This window comes from Daucus carota, chromosome 2, assembly GCF_001625215.2.
Source record: "Daucus carota subsp. sativus chromosome 2, DH1 v3.0, whole genome shotgun sequence".
NCBI lineage: Eukaryota > Viridiplantae > Streptophyta > Magnoliopsida > Apiales > Apiaceae > Daucus > Daucus carota.
The window spans coordinates 25,977,664-25,998,583 of NC_030382.2; the positions used below are offsets into that span (position 1 = coordinate 25,977,664).

The 20,920-nt window shown below is 37.7% G+C and overlaps 2 protein-coding genes across 9 annotated transcripts; both read right to left on the bottom strand.

Annotated features, from left to right (window-relative positions):
• Window positions 1-1,199: 1,199 nt before the first annotated feature.
• LOC108209091 (uncharacterized) lies at window positions 1,200-9,708 on the bottom strand. Of its 7 annotated transcripts, none has more exons than XM_064087018.1 (7): window positions 9,574-9,708; window positions 9,329-9,439; window positions 9,106-9,201; window positions 8,163-8,271; window positions 7,916-7,995; window positions 7,360-7,506; window positions 1,200-7,163 (listed from the first exon to the last, which is right to left on the bottom strand). In XM_064087018.1, exon 7 carries the CDS (start codon window positions 5,679-5,681, stop codon window positions 2,574-2,576), a length of 3,108 nt encoding a protein of 1,035 aa, XP_063943088.1. In that variant the 5' UTR covers window positions 5,682-7,163; window positions 7,360-7,506; window positions 7,916-7,995; window positions 8,163-8,271; window positions 9,106-9,201; window positions 9,329-9,439; window positions 9,574-9,708; the 3' UTR covers window positions 1,200-2,573. The 7 variants fall into 7 exon arrangements, with proteins under 7 accessions (XP_063943088.1, XP_063943087.1, XP_063943085.1 ...); XM_064087017.1 differs by lacking the exon at window positions 9,574-9,708 and adding an exon at window positions 8,382-8,412 and having other exon boundaries at window positions 9,134-9,201; window positions 9,329-9,467; XM_064087015.1 differs by lacking the exon at window positions 9,574-9,708 and adding an exon at window positions 8,382-8,412.
• On the bottom strand, window positions 9,642-13,820 carry LOC108209093 (plant-specific TFIIB-related protein PTF2). 2 transcript variants are annotated; one of them, XM_064087023.1, is made up of 3 exons: window positions 13,661-13,820; window positions 9,885-11,420; window positions 9,642-9,787 (listed from the first exon to the last, which is right to left on the bottom strand). In XM_064087023.1, exons 2-3 carry the CDS (start codon window positions 11,406-11,408, stop codon window positions 9,761-9,763), a joined length of 1,551 nt encoding a protein of 516 aa, XP_063943093.1. In that variant the 5' UTR covers window positions 11,409-11,420; window positions 13,661-13,820; the 3' UTR covers window positions 9,642-9,760. The 2 variants fall into 2 exon arrangements, with proteins under 2 accessions (XP_063943093.1, XP_063943092.1); XM_064087022.1 differs by having other exon boundaries at window positions 9,642-11,420.
• Between the last annotated feature and the right edge of the window lie 7,100 nt (window positions 13,821-20,920).

Here is a 20,920-nt window from a genome sequence, read left to right on the forward strand (position 1 = left end):
TTAATGAAACAATTACAACATCCTTATGTTTTTTGCCTAAAATACGAAACTCGCTAAAATTACATTGGGAAAAAAATATTATTTATGTAATATAATTTTATATATTGTAATACTATGTTTGCATAGTCTTTTTGGCAAGATAACTTACCTAATTTTCTGAGATCTCATATAATTACATCAGATTATTTCTTTACTAATCATAACATATATCTCCAGTTGTCTTTAACTACAATATATGATTTACTCTTTGGCTTTGTTTATTTATTCGATGAATCCCTCACAAAGAAGATTTATATTATATTACTTGTGCACCAACTACAGAACCATGAGGAACCCGATTTATATATGAAAGAGTATAAATTAGCTTAAAGGGAATATAGTAGTTTACTAAAATATGAAATGTAGAAAATAATTATATTAGTATGACATCAACCTAAGCTTGGAAGATTTACTTGGACTCCAGATCTCAATGCCAATGCATTACCAATAGAATCCAAAGCTCCCTCCTTCTCCTTACAGTCATAGGTTGCCCATAGTACTACATTTTAAGTGCATTCTACAAAAGCATTATTCAGCTCAAAGTAAAATCAAACAAAAAGGTAACAAAGGTTAAAAAAATAGGCTTCATAATAATGTTTCACAAGTAATTATTTTATCACATGACTAAGCCCATAAATAAAATTATTTCCAAACTTGCGTGCTTAATCTACCTCCATCTCTACTTTTCAGTCCTTATGGTACCTCGATTTTTTAATTTAAAAAATGTAGAATTGGAAGCAATAAATTAAATTACTGATTTATTCAATTTAACCCATTTATCATATAATACCTTGGTTTTTGGTCGATAGTGAACTGAAAACTTTTTGTAAGACTATTTAAAAGTTTGATCGAAAATTTTGGAAAAATTGCACCTAATTATGCATCCTAAATCAAATAAAGAATAATCAGAAACATAGACTGAAAATAAATATTTTATACAAATTTTTCTATCATAATTCATATAGAACATAGAGCATACCTTGCGATTAGAAAGAGAAGCCTCTGGTGCTCTTACTCTTAAACAACATGGGGAAATCGAAATTATCCATTAATATAATTATATCAGTTGCATCATTCTGCTCTTGGAACCATGAACTCGGCCTAGCTCTAGCTAGTTCTCTGTCAGACTGATCAGACATGAAACCTTAATCCTAAGTGATGAACAAATGTTCATGGTTAGAATATAAAACACAATTACAACCCCGTTAAAAGTTAAAGAAAAGAAACGGATGTATCCTTCTTCTTAGGGAATCAAATACATGTTGGCTAAAGTTCACAATTCTACCCTTGTCCTGCATCAAGAACTATATCTGATTTGATGCTTCAACTAAACACCTTACACTAAAGTACTCCAAATCCTAATATACTATCTAAAACTCTAGCAACTTATATGTTAGAAGCAAAAGCTTTTGTGGACTTGCTAATATATTGTTCTTATAAATCTATGTGATGAATTTTGTAAGATAATTGCAAATTTATTGTCAACAGACAAATGTTTTTGTATAAAAAGATCCCGGTTCTCCTGTAGCTGGATCCTCCGGAAGAGTATGGATCACACTTCCATGCTTGCAGGTCCCCCAGCCCGTGTCAATTTCTGGATCTAATCCTAAAATTTTGAATTGTGAGAATGATAACAGTACTGTTTTGAAACCGAAATAAAGACCACATATATCAAGATTCAAACAAACATTGAACAATCTGCCACCACTTCCCTAGTTGTTGCATTCGGTCCAGCCAATTTCGATCCAGTCAAGGAATCTTTAGTTCAAGAATTGCCTGAGTGTGAGGTATATATGCTCTTTGTTTTGAATTTGGTAATATAATTTAATAGAGATAACGATACTTTGTGATGAGTTTGAAGTAAGTTCGTTTTTATTCTTATATAGGCCATGCGTTGAAAATTAGCTTTAAATTTTTATCACATGTTTCGATGTGAGGTAGGTATTAACTCCTCTTTTTACCCCCTTTCTACCCTTGTCCTGCATCAAGAACTATATATGATCTTTCATGCTGCAACTGAAAACTTCTTGCTAAAGTAGCCATTATATTATTAGATTGAAATTTGTCTATTAGATTTCAATCTAGGAGGCTCGTCTATTAAATTTGTGTAATTTGTCTATTAAATTTGTGTATTTATGTCAGGATCTGGTACTTTCCTAACCTAGTTTGGGACTTTGTTTGGTGTTTTCTGTATATATAAATGCAGAAATAGAGTAACAGCAGAGAATTGAGATGAGAATAGAGAGAAATAGAGGTGAGAAACAGAGTTTAGATGAGAAGAGAAGAGAATTCTAGAGAGAGAAAGCAGTTATAGAGAGAGAAGCAGAGAGAGAGAGGTTTTGGAGGCAAAAGCCAATTTTCATATCATATCTGCAAAATGAACATTACACCAGTACATATAGCTACTAACATAACAGACTTGCATACTCATCAACACAGAATGACTATAGTACCCTTACTTCTAGTACTACTATATATTCTACTAATGCTACTGCAGTTGCAGTGCAGTTTCCTGACATTCCCCCTTCCTTCAATCAGCCCATGTCCTCATGGCCACAAAATTCAGGAAAGTTACACTTCAGTAAATCTTCATCTTCCCAGGTGGCTTCATCCACACTACAGCCTTTCCACTGCACCAGCCTTTGGTATACCATCTTATGGTCTCTTAAAATGCTCCTAGTCTCCAGTTGCCTTAGAGGTACCAAATCAAATGACCCCTGCTCATTGACTTGTGGCAGCTGCTTCTGAACTTTAGCTTGACCAATAGCTTTTTTCAGTTGAGAAACATGAAAGACAGGATGAACTCTAGATCTTTCTGGAAGAGCCAACCTATAAGCCACAGAGCCAATTTTCTCAATCACCTCATATGGACCATAGAATTTAGCAGCTAATTTCAGATTCTTCCTGATTGCCACAGTTACTTGTCTATAGGGCTGTAGTTTCAAATACACCAGATCCCCCTTTTTAAATTCCCTAGCAGATCTCTTTGCATCAGAATAAGCTTTCATTTTAGCTTGAGCACTCTCCAACAATTCCTTCAATCTACACCATTGTTGCTGCTTAGTCTCCAACAATTCCTCTAAACTACTTATGTTGGTATGTGACCTTTCTTGCCAAGCTAGGTGTCTAGGCTTCATTCCATATACAACTTGGAAAGGAGTTGAGTTCAAAGTAGTATGGAATGTGGTATTGTACCACCATTCTGCTGCAGCAAGCCAAGCTGACCAATTCTTGGGCACCTCACTTGTCATATTCCTCAGGTATTGCTCCAGGCATTGGTTCACCCTTTCTGTACTCCCATCAGATTGAGGATGATAGGCTGTACTGAAGTTCAGCCTGGTTCCAGATAGTTTGAACAAGTTTTGCCAAAACTCACTAAGAAACAAACTGTCTCTATCACTTACAATAGTTTCAGGCAGCCCATGAAGTTTGTAGATTTGCTCAAAGAATATCAAAGCTAAGCTTTTAGCAGAAACAGGATGAGCTAGAGCAATGAAGTGACTGTACCTGCTAAACCTGTCCACTACCACCCAAATTACTTCATTCCCTTTGGACTTAGGTAAGCCAGTGATAAAGTCCATAGCAATGTCTCTCCAGGGCTCCTGTGGAATCCTCAGTGGTTGCAACAGGCCAGGGTACTTAACATTCTCCCCTTTATTCTGCTGGCAGATAGCACATTCCCTAACCCACTGCCCTATGTTCTGTCTGATTGAGGGCCAATAGAAGTATTCCATCACCTTCTTAATAGTAGCCCTCACACCAGAATGTCCCCCTTGACTGTGACAATGCAATTCCTCAAAAACTTGTTGTCTTAGGTCTCCTTTACTTCCCAATACCCATTTGCCCCTGAACATCAACAATCCTTGTCTGAAATAATATTCTTGGGGACCTCCTTTATCCACAGTAATTGCAGCCACAATTTCTTGAATTTCACTGTCCCCTTCATAGCTATTCTCAATCTGACTCATCCACTTAGGTACCACCTCAGATAGCTGGTGACAGTAGGCCACTATCTCAAAGTGATCTTTTGGAGAGATCATTACTTCTTTTCCTTTCCAGCTGAAATGCATAGTGCTGTCCTGATAATTGCACTTGATATTCCCCAACTGGTAAAGCCATTCAATTCCCAGAATAAGGTGCCAATCCTTCAATTCAGCTACAAAAGCCTGAATCTCCATCTCAACCTCCTGCCATTTCAGCTTAAATGTAGGACACACAGCTGTACTAGTGAATTCTGCCCCATTTGGCAAAATCATGACTACAGGCTTATGTGCCTGGACCTGTAAGCCCAATTCTTTACAAAAATCTAAAGAAATCAGATTCAAAGAACTTCCCCCATCTATTAGAACCTGATAATTCCTTTCACACCAATTACATGAGAAATGCATTGGTCCTCCTTTTTGCACCTCTTGAATGCCCAGAGCAGCTAGCACTACCTTCTGCTCTTGCCAATCACACTGATCTTCATTAGGATCTTCATCAAAAACAGGTGCTTCTTCATAAACTTCTACCTCTTTAACTTCTGCAATCATTAAGAAATTTTGTGGTTTTTTGCATTCATGTCCCTTCACAAATTTCTCATCACAGTAGAAACACAAGCCTTTTTTTCTCCTTTCCTCTCTTTGACTATAAGTCAGAGGCCTGGGTTTGGCACTCACAACCTCTGTTCCTTTAACTGGGACAGCTAATGTAGACTTGTTGGTGTTAACATTAGTTGATTCAGGAACCTGTCTAGTTACTACTTGGGAGCTGAAGTTGCCCTTGTAAGTGTTTCCTTTCTTAACTTGGTTGGCCTGATTAAAAGCCTGCTCCAATGTTGAGGGCTCCAACAGTCTTATCATCCCTCTCACCTCAGCCTGAAGTCCTCCAATAAAATTTTCCAGGAAATATTCTGGAGTTAAGCTAGGTATTTTGCTTAGCAACTGTCCTCTGCTTTTCTCAAACTCATCAAAGTAATCCTCCACAGTAGTGGTCTGTTGCAATTTCTTAAACTTGTCAAACACCAACTCTGTCTCTAGCTCTCCAAATCTGGCAAGGAAGGCCTGTGTAAACTGCTGCCAAGTGACTTTGTCTCTTCCCACCATAAAGGACTTGTACCAGTACCTTGGAGTTCCACTCATGTGCATTGCTGCAATGGCTGATCTTCTGTAGTCACTGACTTCAAAAATAGTAAAATATTCCTCACAATCCCTTAACCACTCTACAGCATCTCCTCCCTCTTTGAGAGATGGAAATGTCAACTTTAGATGCTTCAAACTATGAGAATCAACTGTCCCTTCATGATTGACTTCCACTCCTCCATTATTTAAGTCATCATTCTTCCTTGAAGGCTTTGCCTTCATCTGTTTCTGCCTCAGCTTAGCAGCATGATCAGGATCTCTAAACATTCCTTTTGACTGCAAGGTTAGATCAGCTTCCTCATCCATTTCTTCTTCAATTACCACAACATTTTCATCCTCATCTCCTTGAATACTCATAGCTCCAGTCAGTTGCTGCATCAATAATCCAATCTGTTCTTGCATTTTTTCAAACTTCTGGTCATATCCTTCCAGAAATCCATGAAATTGTTGTTGATTCATTCTCCTTGTGCCTTGATCAGAAGTCTCAACTTGTTTGCTACTACTTCTAGTGCTAATAGTCATACTTTCTTATTCCTTCAATATCAGTAACTACAACTACCTGTAGTTCACTCAGACAATTACTCAAACACCTGATTACTAGCACTAAACTACAGCACACACCAGAATTAATAGTCAAACCTCTCACAACAATTCTTTTGTACTTTTCTGTTGTAATAAGCTATAGCAACTAACTATTACTGTAATCTATCCACAATCAACTGAACTTCACTCCAAATTCACAGAAACAACCTCACAATCACAGATCTGATGAGAACAGTTAAGAAAACAGAGTACCTGACCTGTCTGATTTCAACTTCCAAACTACACCTGCGATTCCTGTGATTCTACAACCGCACAGCTCGCCTTTAACAGCACAGTGATATGGAAGCAGTAGTTGATCGAAATTTACAGCTCTGATACCAATTTGTCAGGATCTGGTACTTTCCTGACCTAGTTTGGGACTTTGTTTGGTGTTTTCTGTATATATAAATGCAGAAATAGAGTAACAGCAGAGAATTGAGATGAGAATAGAGAGAAATAGAGGTGAGAAACAGAGTTTAGATGAGAAGAGAAGAGAATTCTAGAGAGAGAAAGCAGTTATAGAGAGAGAAGCAGAGAGAGAGAGGTTTTGGAGGCAGAAGCCAATTTTCATATCATATCTGCAAAATGAACATTACACCAGTACATATAGCTACTAACATAACAGACTTGCATACTCATCAACACAGAATGACTATAGTACCCTTACTTCTAGTACTACTATATATTCTACTAATGCTACTGCAGTTGCAGTGCAGTTTCCTGACAATTTATCATGCACTTTGACAATATGCTAAATGTGTTTTACAGCTGTTCAGTGGTTCCAGCAGAAGTCTCTTTGGTTGGCTAGGTCCCTTGTGTTGGAAATATCTTACTGACTATTTGGGTTGTTGGTCGCAACAGATATTAGAAATTTGAACATAACTATGAACACAAAATTATATAAAATGAGAATAACTTAATTAAGAGAAACAAAGAGGATGCCTATAACCATGGAAGAGCAGTTTGGTCGCAGTATTTTTTACTTCATGCACAAGACTCTTCTGTTCTGAAAACTAACAGGGACTATAGATAATATGACTTTCCATATAAGTTTATAGTCAACTTCCAAAAAAGATAGAAACTTATCAAATTAATATAGCAAGAGGTAATTAACTAACTGGGGAAAAACATAGTAGAAGAGACCCAAGTTAGCTCTCATCTACAACATGCCCCTGAAATCAGGGCCAGAGATTTGAAGGGTCATAGTCAAAATCAGATTTCAGGCCCTGGTCTGCATATATTCTGTATAATTCATGCATTTACATACTAACGGTTCAAAATTTTGAGGGCCTTAAACATTAGGGCTCTAGGCTCAAGTCTTATCCGTCTATAATCAGCGCCACTCCTGGATGAAATAAAGGTTTTGTACGAAACTCAGCTAATCGATCACCGGTATGAAGAGTACCATAATTAACTTGTTCTCTGGTAAAATAAGATGAAAGTGTTAAATGTTTCATTCTAGAATGAAAAATAGGATTTGCACTAAGATGGGTGACATTTAAGTTATCACGGTCTATAATAGGTGTATGACATACAGTAATAAAGAAACATCAGATTCACGAAGAAGATTCAGAAGCCACATCATTTCAGCTGTAGTTGAAAAGCAGCAACTCAGTACCTGCCTAGTTGCCTCGGCAGATGGTACATAAGAGCATATATGCTATGACACCTATACTCCAAATATCAGCTTCAATGCTATATGATCTGTGGAGCACTTCAGGCGCGACATAGTATGCACTGTCAACAATATCATTGAGGTGTTCATCTGCACTTCAAGAGAATCATATTGGTTTGCCTCAAATTGAAATACAAACGCAATTTAATTACAAAAGACAGAAAGCAAATCACTTAGGCATAATAGATTATTGTATTTGTATAGGCATGTGAAGCTATGCCAAGTTTATCAATTAAAGCATCTCAATCAGCTAGGAGTTTATTTGCTCTAAAGCCCAAGGTCTAGATTGCTAGAGCTGATACAGAAGCCATGGCCAGTGGATATATCACTAGACTATACACAATCCAGGAGGTTGCGAGTCTAAGGAACTATATACAAACATATATTAGATACAAACAAATACTAAATTACAACGAGATTTCTTCTGTGGCAAGTAGTCGTATGAGGTCTACAAAAAAATAAACCAGACAAGAAGACAACTTAATATGAGCAATCATACCTGGCCTGCTGAAATGAGATAGGCCCAAAATCTATGATCTTCAATGGGGCATCCCCGTCTTTTGCTGCGAAAAGAAAGTTCTGCCCAATTCATTAAGTTAGGAGCTTGGTTGGGAGTGACTGAGGGTACAAACAGAGAGGATAAAGTGAATTTCTGTGTGCTTTTCACCTTGAGTGAATTACAAGATGAATCCAAGTCATACAAGCAACTAATACTTAAAAAACACTACAATGTATTAAACTAATACCTCCGATTTCAGATCACGGTGCACAACACCTTGTAGATGACCGAAGGCAACCACTCCTAGTATCTGCACAATAATGGTTTTAGCATCGTCCTCTGCATATCCTCCACCCCTGTTGAAAAACAATGGCAAGGTTTACTTCTACCAGAAAGCATCACATTTGATACTAAGATATACCAGCACCGGTGGTACAAATATATTTACAGTTCTTAAAATGATCACCTTGACAAAATCCGATCTAGTAATTTTCCACCTTCACATAGTATTTTAAGGAAAAAAATAAACAAATGCATCAGTTTCCGGTACTATAAATACTGACAGAGGAAATCCAATATTAATTAGAAAAAGCGCCCCTAATATAAAACAAAAGGAAGAATATGGTTGTACTTCTAATAAAAAGAAGGCTCTAATTAAACCATGTAAGCTCCAGCTTGAGCTCTTGTTAATACTGCCTAGCGTCAAACATCCCGATTACCAAGCATGAAATGATGTGTCTATTTATTCGGCTACAATTAAATTTCTTGTTTCTTGAATAGAGAACTTGATATTTATCAAAAAAGGGACGATAAGAAAGAAAGTGAATAGAATATGAGAGAGCAAAATAACAATATGACAGAGCATCACTGGAGGCAAACGATGGACTTCATAGGTTGTAAAGCTGATCAAGTATATCACTGTAAACATCATTTGATACGTATTATTCACATTTTAGAAAATGTGTATAATGAGGCAACTTCCACAAGTTAAAAGGTTGGTTTTGCAAAACTGCAAGAACTGAGAACTCAAGATGTTTTATTTGCAGGAAGTGAATATAATATTGGAGGAGTTAGCATATCACAGCAAACAATTTGACTAATATAACTAAAGAGCCACGAACATCAAGCCCGCGGAATTGAAATCAATTATGTAGAACAGGAGCAGCCCTAATTATATTGTTTATACTAACCGAGCAACCAACACAGAGAAAACATAACTATTGGTACATATTCTTGAATATTGAATACGCCCTTTAGTTTACTTGGCAAGCAGCGATTCCTAACACCTGAAACACGAGATGCCAATGTACAGCATATTTAGGTCGTACACAATTTCAAGATTCCTCCCTATTGTGTGTAAACCAGCAATGCAAAATCAAATAAGGAAAGCTCAGAAACATAGCAAACACTTACAACACAAAAGGATGAAGCTCGTGTAAACCAATACCAGCTGCCACACACCAAATCTGTTTGTCCACAAATCTGACGCATGTCCGCAGGAATTCCCCCAGCAACAGCAAGTAACTGAAAATGGAGAGGCAGTATAGACAGGGATATAAGAAGTGAGCTTATTAAGGGATTAAAAAGTAAATTAATCCTGTTATATAAGGGGCAAAAATGTATTTTCATATTTAGCAAAAAAAAATGTATTTTCATACTGAATTTTTTGGCTCATCAAAGTCCTTGTTGCAGCAATATATATATAATAGATTTCACTCAATGCTCATCATCACAAAAAACATGTTCATGTATCAATCTCCGATTACAAAAAAAAAAAAAGGAAAAAAAAGAAGAAAAGATGAATCCATTTATCGCCAGCATAATCTGTTCCGGGATGTCTCCTAGTTAAGCAATCACTGCAGCTGAATAGACCTGCGTAGAGTTGAGATCATTCAAAACAACCTGAGTTAAAAACATGCAAGTCCATCAAGGTTCTGTAATACCCATTCTCTATTTCTTCTTCCTTCACCTGATGCAGAAGAAGAGTTTCAATTATAAGATCTTCCCAATCAACATCTACATGTCGTTTCTTTTTCTTCTTCTCCTTTTTAGCAGTTGTTGAAAGGCAATGGCTGTTTCCAGCACGTAAACCAGCATTCGATGGAAACATGATGTTTTTAATGCGTGCCTTAGCCGCCTCAATCTTATCTCTTCTCGTCTGGTATGTCAAGCATCCATTAACGAATGCTGGAGGCATCACATCCATTCCTACATCTTTCTCCAATATCTTCTTGAGAGAGAGTTTTTTGCTGAGTTCTGACTTGCCTTTCCACCAGTCTGTACAGTCAAGGTAGTCGTCATGTCTCTTCCTTTTCTTTCTATTTTCCTTTCCAAACTCTGATGTGGAACGAAAATCAGAAACCTCTTCCATGCACTTGGAATAAATCATTTTCAAGCATTCAGGTGAAATATTAAACTTATCCAGATTAGCAAAATCCAGACTAGGTGATTGTTCTTGCTCAGTATTTTGAGAAAAAACATCATCCCCCTCACAAGACCTATATGAATCAATCATGTTATCTGATCTTTCCTGCAAACAATCACTCAAAAAATAAGTAATGTCAAATCCCACATTATCTGAATTTTTTATCTGTTTTAGACCATTACCCATCGACTTCATTTCCATATATTGAATGACATATGGTGCAAATTTCACTATATTCTTTACATTAACATCTTTTCCCCATGGCAACACTCTTGCAACCTCCACAAGCCTCTCTAACAACTCCTTATACCTCAATCTACAAGTGACAGCAGGCACATTCAATTCACTAGCCAAATCCTCAATTTTAACATTTACCTGATTTAACTGTCCAATAAATGCCAAAACTGACACTACAACCTGCACCGGCCTTCTCCCTGTTGTCACAAACCACTTTATTAAACACTGCACCAAAAACACCCCCTGTTTTAACATCACCTCCTTTTTCTCAGCTTCAATGCAACTAAAGCTCGGGCTATTTCTAAGTGTAGTTTCATACAAATAAACAATATCAAATTCAGGCAACTTCAAGTCAAGAAAACTAACAACTCGATTAACCATTCTTCCTAACTCATAAGTATCACAGCAGACTACAGCAGCCACATCCGTCATAGGCAGAAGGTTCCCATTTTTCCTCCGAACAACATAAGCACACGCACCAACAAATATACTAAACCAATCACCTTGACCATACTCACCTTCAGTAATAGTTACAATCATTTTTTTAACCTCATCTATAGATGGAACCGAAAAATTCAATTTGAACAATATATCATCGATAAGAACCCCAGCTTTATAAATTTTGCTTTCTTTATACGAATAATTGTTGCCAGAGCCTGATGTGCCAGTGCGGACATATGTGCCAGCCGGGCCACTAATACCACCAACATGGGCCTGAAAATTGTTGTAATCCTGAACAACAGCACATGTTGTGCAGATTAAATTTTCAGAAACTTCATCAGTGACCAGAGACCGTTCGCCGCAAGATTGGCATCGTGCAGACAACTCCATTAGCTTGGATCTCTGATTGGTAGACAGATAATTTAAGGCATTAGATATATAGACATATATGTAATGTGAAGGAGAGAAAAGCCATAATTAGGAAGAAAATTTAGAGCTCACAAGTAAAACCCCAAGTTCATCCCAGGTCACTTTAACTTATATCGTCAAACAATACAATAAAATAGTTAATAATGAACAGAGTCCATCATGCAGACTGGATGGGAATTAAGCTTAAAAGCTGCATAAACATTAAAATTCAAACAAAACTACACATCCGAATAAATATTCAATTTAAACAAAATTACACAAACAACTACACTGGTCATTGAGTCACTCGAACTTGGGTCAACAAACAATAGCTTGAAATCATTAAAGCAGTAAACGCAATCCCATAATGTAAACCAGACACAAAATATTCTTTATAGCTGCATAAGAATTCAAAACTTAAACAGAACTACAAAAACAATAACACAAATCTTCAGACCTTCAATTGCACATGAACTCTGATACACCATATAATTAATCTAGTGCTATCAAGGGCATCACAAAAAATCACATAGACATATACTCAAAACATCACATTCATTGAATCTACTGAAATTTTCTTCACTAATAAGACATGTTTCACAAAATATATCCTAAAAGTACCCTTTTGCAAATCATAACATTAACTTTTATGTACTTAACACAAGTAGTACTGCAAATTATCAAACAAAATCAAGAAACAATCTAATTTTCTAATCCAGTAGCTAATCAGTAATCAAAATCACCACTATCAAGCTATCATATACCATCAAGAACCCACGATAACATTCAAAAACAGTTTTTAAGCAAATGGGTATAAAAAAAAATCGAAACTTGGAGAGATTAACAAGTCCTAATCATAGTTTTATATGATAATAGTAGCACATATTCGTACACATGTTTCTCAATATATTTATTAAAAGTATCCTTTTGCAAATCATAACACTAAATTATATTTCAATGTACTTAACAAAACAATCAGTACTGCAAATTGTCAAAATAAAATCAAGAAACAATGTAATTTTCTGGTCTAGCAGCTAATCAGTATTTAAAAATCACAATAAAATCCAAATACGATAATTTAAGCTAATGGGTAATAAAAAATCCAAACTTGGAGAGATTAACAATGCTTATCGCAGCTTTATATGATTATATTAGCATATGTGTGTGTGTGTGTGTGTGTGTATAATTAAGCTTAAAAGCTGCATAAACATTAAAATTCAAACAAAACTACACATCCACATAAATATTCAATTTAAACAAAATTACACAAACACCAACACTAGTCATTGAGTCACTCGAACTTGGGTCAAGAAAAAATAACTTGAAATCATTAAAGCAGTAAACGCAATCAATAATGTAAACCAGACACAAAATATTCTTTATAGCCGCATAAAAATTCAAAACTTAAACAAAAGTACGAAAACAATAACACACATATTCAGACCTTCAATTGCACATGAACTCCGATACTCCATATAACTAAATCTAGTTCTATCAAGGGCATCACAAAAAATCACACAGACCTCCAATTGAACATATACTCAAAACATCACATTTATTGTATCTCCTGAAATTTTCTTCACCAGTTAGACCATGTTTCACAAAATATATTCTAAAAGTACCCTTTTGCAAATCATAACATTAACTTTTATGTACTTAACACAACAAGTAGTGCTGCAAATTATCAAATAATATCAAGAAACAAACAATCTAATTTTCTAATCCAGTAGCTAATCAGTAATAGAAACACACCACTATCAAGCTATAATATACCATCAAGAACCCACAATACCATTCAAAAACAGTTTTTAAGCAAATGGGTATTAAAAAAAAACAAAACTTGGAGAGATTAACGAGTCCTAATCATAGCTTTATATGATAATATTAGCACATATTCGTATACATGTTTCTCAATATAATTTTTAAAAGTACCCTTCTGCAAATCATAACACTAAGTTATATTTGAATGTACTTAACAAAACAATCAGTACTGCAAATTGTCAAAATAAAATCAACAAACAAACAATGTAATTTTCTGGTCTAGCAGCTAATCAGTATTCAAAATCACCACTATCAAGCTATATTAAAGTATCAAGACCCACATAACATCCAAATACGATAGTTTAAGCAAAAGGGTAATAAAAAAATCCAAACTTGGAGAGATTAACAATGCTTATCGCAGCTTTATATGATTATATTAGCATGTGTGTGTGTGTAATTATATATGAAATTACCTGGAGAAAGTGAGTGAAGAGCAGATATTAGGCCAAGAGGCAAAAGAGGGATGAAGGAGAGCAGCTTGAAGAAGACATTGAATCGAACTAGGGTGAGAATCACACGGTTATGTGGGTGCTCTGAGAGCATCTACGATGGAGAAATCTATAATTGTTAACTAAAAATTTGCTCAACGCGTTTTTCTTCGGTGAATTTTAAAATTCAATTATGTTGTTATTTTCAAATTCTAATAATTATATTTTAAAATAATAATTAATTATTGTGAATAAGTTTTAATATGGATCAGAAATAATATTTAATTATTATTAGATATTAAAAACCCAAAAATACGAAAACCTAATTAATTAGGGCCTGAGACACTTAAATATTAATTAATTTCGTAATTAATTAATAAGGCCAACAAGCATGTCCACGATTGAGCTACTTGGACTGTCAAAGTCCAAGAATTGAGCTTCCAGCCCACTCGAGGCTGGACTCCAATAACCAGCCCTGTCAAGGCCCGAATACACGACTCCTGTTCCGTATAGGAAACTGAATAGAAGACTCTAGAACCTCAACGTTCTACGAGTATTCTAACTCTTCAACGATAAACATCTAGTGTCCTAGATAAACGTTGATTTTACAAGATAAAAGTCGTATCTTATCACAACACAAGAAGCCTACTTCAATGAGGTTTCAGATACATGGAATCATACTTCCATACAGTCTCTAACACCGAGACCTCTATATAAAGGGCTCTACCCCTCCAAACTAGAACTACGTTCAGACTTGATTCTTCACGCAGCTGGAGATACGTAGGCATCTCGAATCCCGAGAACAATCTTAAAAGTACGACGCTTCACCTTCGTTTTTTGATCCATAAAACAACCATGGTTAGACCCGCGAGATTACGCTCAGAAGTCCATCCTCCGTCAACCAGAGACAACACTGCAACCCAAGATCCACCCTCCACTCATGTCACCGCTGGAACCTCCACTCAGCCAATTCCGCTCTCCACCCACACGGCTGGAACCTCGAATCCAACCATCACTGCTCCCCAAAGCACATCTCCGTTGATATGCGGCACGTTGCCCCCTATAACTAGCCTCGTGGCAACAACCACCGCTGGTGGAACTCACTACTCAACAGTCATGACGACCACAAGAGGACAAACGGATGAGTATGAAGTTTACACAGACAATGACTCCTCTGAAGAGTCGGAGAGGGATTATGATATTCCCCCACGTAGAAGGAGAGACGGAAACCAGGGCCGAGATTCCCAACACCATACTAGACAAAACAATCCTGAGTCCCGAGGACCTACGCATCAGGAATATGAAGGCAGAATTCGAGCCTTCGATCAGCAAATCGATCAATTAAGAAGAGACATGGCCGCCCACCAGGCAAGGCAGCAACCTCCCGAACCGAGGGTTGAAACCCCTCAGAACACAGGTATGACCCGAGTCCATCTATTACCTCCCGGTGACCCAGACAACCCTGTCCCGCCATTCACTGAGGAGATCATGGCAGCAAGGATTTCGCGAAAGTTTAAGTTGCCCACTATCAAGGCGTATGACGGAACGGGTGATCCCGCTAATCATGTACGGACCTTCATGAATGCATTGCTGTTGCAACCAGTCACGGAGGCCATCAAGTGTCGAGCTTTTCCCCAAACCTTGAGCGGGATGGCACAACACTGGTATAGTCGTCTACCCCCTAACTCGATATCTTCGTTTGCTGATTTGAGTCGAGCTTTCATAGGTCAGTTCATTGGAAGTAAGACACACGCCAAAAGTTCAGCCTCTTTGATGAACCTTCACCAGGGCAGGAATGAGTCCCTTCGAGATTACATAAACCGCTTCACCAAGGAGGCGCTCAAGGTCCCGGACTTGGACCAGTATGTAGCAATGATCGCCCTGCAGCAAGGAACTACGGATGATAACTTCCGCCGCTCACTAGCCAAGAGGGCCCCTGACAATATGAATGAGCTCCAGAAAAGGGCCGGGAAGTATATCAAGGCTGAGGAGAGCTTGAAGAAGTCTCAGGATGTCCAAGGACAGACCTCGAACCCTAAGAATCGTGGAAACGACACCGAGTACAATGCGGATAACAAGTATTCAAAAACCGGAGATGATGATAAGTCTCCACAAAGAAGAAATCAGGACCGAGGTTCACCTAATATGCAAGGCTGAATGCCCTAGGAGTCAAATCCTGTTGGAAATTGAGAAAGAAGGAGGAGTTCGATGGCCGAAGCCTATTAGAACTGATCCTGAGAAGAGAAACAAGGATCTATACTGCATGTTTCACAAGAATACATGACATAAGACCGATGATTGTCGGCAGCTGAAGGACGAGATTGAGTTCCTGATTCGAAAAGGCAAGTTGTCTAGGTACACCAAGGAGGGAGATAGGGATCCCCGAGGTAATGATAATCGAGGGAAAGATAGTGACGACTGTGATAGGAGAAGTCAGCCTCGAGGGCCTGTGGTTAATGTAATCACTGGAGTACCAAACGCTGCTGGTACATCTAGTAACTCGAGGAAGGCATATGCCCGGGAAGTGATGAGTATTGTTGGAGAACCCCCGAAGAGGGCGAGAATTGAGCTTCCTCTAACTTTTAATGATTCAGAACTTGAAGGGGTGAAGTTCCCCCATGACGATCCATTAGTAATCACACCCGTGATCGGGAATTCATCTGTGAAGAAAGTCCTTGTGGACAATGGGGCATCTGTTGATATACTATTCCATGACGCTTATGAGAAGATGGGGTATGCTGATTCACAATTAACACCTTCAGATATGCCTATATATGGTTTTAATAACGCGGAGACGAAAATTGAAGGAATGATCCAACTACCGGTAACAATAGGAGCCGAGCCTAGATAGGCCACATGTATGTTGAACTTTCTGGTCGTTAAAGCCTCATCAACCTACAATGCTATCCTTGGAAGAACAGGGATACACGCTTTTAAAGCAATTCCATCCACTTACCACTTGAAGATCAAATTCCCGACTAGGAACGGAGTGGGAGAAGAAATAGGAGATCAAAAAATGGCTAGAAGTTGTTATGTGGGGGCTTTGAAATACGGAGGAGTCGGGGTGCAAGTTATGCCTATTGAAGATCTAGATGTCAGGGGAGAGGAGGAACGAAAAGGCAAGCCTGCCAAGGACTTGGTCCCTATCACCCTATATCCTGATGAGCCGGAGAAGGTTACCTTCGTTGGGGTTTCACTCCCCGAGGACTTGAAGGTTGAGTTTGTTAAATTCCTGAGGAACAACCGTGACGTCTTTGCTTGGACGGCTGCTGATATGCCAGGTATTGACCCCTCCTACATGACACATAAGTTGAATGTTAATCCTGATAGGAAGCCGATACAGCAGAAGAAGAGAAACTTTGCACCTGAGAGGCAAGAATACATTAGACAGGAGGTTGACAAATTGTTGGAAGCTGGGTTCATAGAGGAGATTCAGTTCCCATAATGGTTGGAAAACCCGGTTATGGTCAAGAAAGCTAATGGGAAGTGGAGGATGTGTGTAGACTTCACAGATCTCAACGATGCTTGTCCAAAGGATTGCTTTCCTCTCCCAAAGATTGACACATTGATAGATGCCACTGTTGGCCACGAGATGTTGAGCTTCATGGATGGTTTCAGTGGATACAACCAGATCCGGATGGACAAGAACGACGTTCCTAAGGTATCATTCGTCACTGACTTTGGTGTGTTCTGTTACTTAGTTATGGAGTTTGGTCTTAAGAATGCAGGAGCCACGTATCAACGTTTGGCAAACAAGATGTTTAAGCATCTGATTGGGAAGGCCATGGAGGTCTATGTTGATGACATGTTAGTTAAGAGTTTGAATAAGGTTGACCACCTCAAACACCTCAGTGAGGCCTTTGAAGTTCTGAGAACTCATAAGATGATGTTAAATCCAGCCAAGGGTGCCTTCGGAGTTGGATCAGGTAAGTTTCTGGGGTTGATGGTCTCCAAACGTGGAATTGAGGCCAACCCCGACAAGATTAAGGCTATCCTCGACATGGAACCACCTAAGACCATAAGGGATGTTCAGAAGTTAACTGGAAGGATCGTAGCTTTGGGGCGATTCGTATCTGTTAGGTCAAGATACGATTGTAGAAGGGGGGGGTTGAATACAATCGATAACAGATAATCGCGGAAGTGAATCTGATTGGAATATGACTTGTTAATCAGATTATAATTAATTAATATAACAATGTTTTAAGTCGTTATATAATTAATAAGGTTCAGTTTTAATGTCCACTAAAGTTCGTAGAATAAATTCGACAGGGTATATTCTAGATTTAGTGATTAAAACAACCGGGTTATCAAAGCACAGAATACTGTGGATATAACGATCAAGCAAGTTACGAACAACTTGAAAGCTTTACAAATGCTTTGATTTACAAAGTGATGAACACTTAAAATGAAGAATGGAATGCCATATATATAGGCAACCATTTGTACTTGTAAGACAAAGGAAAGACAAGACAAATACAAGTAGAAAAGACAATATAGCTTGGGCAAGACAAACTAAAAGCAAGGGAAGACAATTACAATTGCCTTGCAAGCATAAATCACAGCAGTAAGACAATCCATTCCTTCGGTAGGACAATTTAAATTGTCTTGGCAGTGGAATTGTCTTGGCAAGCTTGTTACATTCAGCCAGACAATTTAATTGTCTTGAAAGCATCCACTTGAAATTGTCTTGCTGTTACAACATGCATTCGGTCAGACAATTGGATTGTCTTGGCTGTGGCTTCAGTGCTCGGTCAGACAATTCAATTGTCTTACAAATTGTCTTGGCAGTTGCACTTCGGTAAGACAATCACAAATGATTGTCTTGCTGCTTCCTTAAGCCCTCGGTCAGACAATTAGAAAGGATTGTCTTGACAGCTTGATGAAGCCACTCGGTAAGACAATTCTGAATTGTCTTACTGAGATGGTTTAGGTGTTAAATAATGTAATTTAAAATATATATTAAATAGAAAATTATCCACTTAATTAAGTTACTCATATAAATTCATAGATTAAATTAATTCAAGAGTGAATTAATTTAATAAATAAATTACATAATTAATATAATTATTTGAGAAGTGAAATAATAATCTATTAAATATTTAATCACCCAATCTTCAGTAAAACAGCATCCTGTCTTCATTAAACTTTAATACCTTCTTCTTGATTTGTCGAACGAACGAACTACCACTTCTGCTTGACTTCAAATATTTAATTTGAATAACTGATACACAGATGTACTGTCTGGTTCATCTGTATCTAGTTAAATCAAATATTCTTCGTCAAATAAACAATAAGAATTTGGTTTGTTCGTCGAGTCTTCGTCTTGTAAGTACTTCTTCATTGAATGGAATCTTCTGATAAAATAAAGTATAGAAACTTTATATCTTCTGAAATCCTGGACGTGCCACAAAAGATTATTTGTGCACTGAGGCTTGAACATATTAATGAACTTCTTTCAGTGGTGTGCAGCAGCATCCTGGAATTTATCTGACATATAATTCCCATAAATCATTTGACGTTCTTCGTACGGATTTCGATGACTTGCTATTTACTGAGCTTTCTTATTTGAGTTGAGTTGTACCTCTTTAAATACAAATAGGCTGAACATATGCCTTTCAATCTCCCCTATTTGTTTGTTAACATAACATGCAAATTTCCTAGAGGATAACTCAACTAACAGATAAGACAAAGAATTAAACATTGGAATGTAAATAGCAAAAGTTTATGGCTTTGCATTAAACATTAAACCATGATCATTAATAGATTATTAGAGGATGTTCCTTGAACATATCTAACAAATATCCTAATCAATCTATTTCACCCAGAACGAGTGACTTCTCCTTCTTCAATATCCGAACAGTGAATTGGAGTAGAAGGCTCATTCTGAACAGGTACCTCAGCTGCAGTGGATTCTCCACGCTTCTTTCTTTCACGAGCCAAAGAAAGATGATATTGAACTTCTATGTCCACAGGGACTTCGATAAAATCTGCTGGCTGGGATTGGTTTATGTACTTCATCTTTCTGAAGTAGTGCTGAATGTTTCTCCTTATGCAGTAACTCACAATCTCAGCATCAGCATCAACTTTGGCTTTCGTAGCGAAGCCCTTGGTACGTAGAAGAGTCGAAACAAGAACCATCTGATTAACATCATACTTGAGAAGATGTTTATAATCCAAGTAGAAGGTTCCAAACTTGCTCTCGTGAATGAACTTGACACAGTAAGGATTTCTGACAACTTGTGGACTGTTATGAATAACATTTTCCATAAGTCTGTCACCGAGGAGTTCATTCAGATTTGAGCTACGTCTGATCTTGTTACGAATCATCCAGATTTCAGTAAGAGATAGAAACTTGAATAGATCAATTGAAACTCTGAATGTTCCATTTCTCTGAGTAGAAATAATATTCTCCCAAAGATCTAGGAGGTTCTTGACACCTATAGTTATATAATCTAACTCAAGAGCAAGAGCACGCAGAAACATATCCTCATTAGGGTTAGCCTCTCTCAGGTCATAGATGAAAGATTTGAACTTACCATCCTCGAAAGGTTCCCTTTGAGGTCCAGAGAAGATCTGTCTAGCAATATCCCAGCTTTCACCAACTTTTCTGGAGATATCTTCTCTCTTCTCCTTGCACTTAGCATCCCATAGCTTCTGTTTCTCCAGCTTGACCAACTCATCAGTTGTCCTCTTCACATCCACCAGTTTCTGTAATTCCTGAAGCCTTGCTTTGCTAGCTTCATGTTCAGCTTTAAACTTTCTGACCCTTTCCAAGTGCTCAGGGTCCACAGACTGATCTTCAGTGTAGAGAAAGCTTTCCTCGAAACGACCTTCTTCCTCAGCTTCAAAATAAGCAGCATCAAATGCAACATCATCATTAACATCTTCAGGAATGTTATCATAATCCTGATTAGTGAAGATGTTTTCAGATTCAGGCATTTTGCCTTTTGACTTGTCATAATCTTTGTCAGCTGCTGAAGAATCTTTTCCACTTGCACCTTCTCCATCCTTATCACTCCTATCAGCATTTCCTTCTCTATCCTTATTATTCGTATCAGCATCAGCATTGCTGTTATCATCTTTGTCTTCCTTATCTTCCTTATCCTTCTCCCCCTTAGTTGAGGGATCCTTTGGAGTGGACGGAGTTGTAGACTTGGAAATCTTCAAGTGATCAACAACTTGGGCCAAAGTCTGCTCCAAGCTATTAAGCTTTGTCATACAGAGCTCCTGGTTCTTATCAATCTT

Excerpts from the sequence above, each read along its gene's own strand:
- LOC108209091 (XM_064087020.1), bottom strand. The coding sequence starts at position 5,681 with ATGACTATTAGCACTAGAAGTAGTAGCAAACAAGTTGAGACTTCTGAT.
- LOC108209093 (XM_064087022.1), bottom strand. The coding sequence starts at position 11,408 with ATGGAGTTGTCTGCACGATGCCAATCTTGCGGCGAACGGTCTCTGGTC.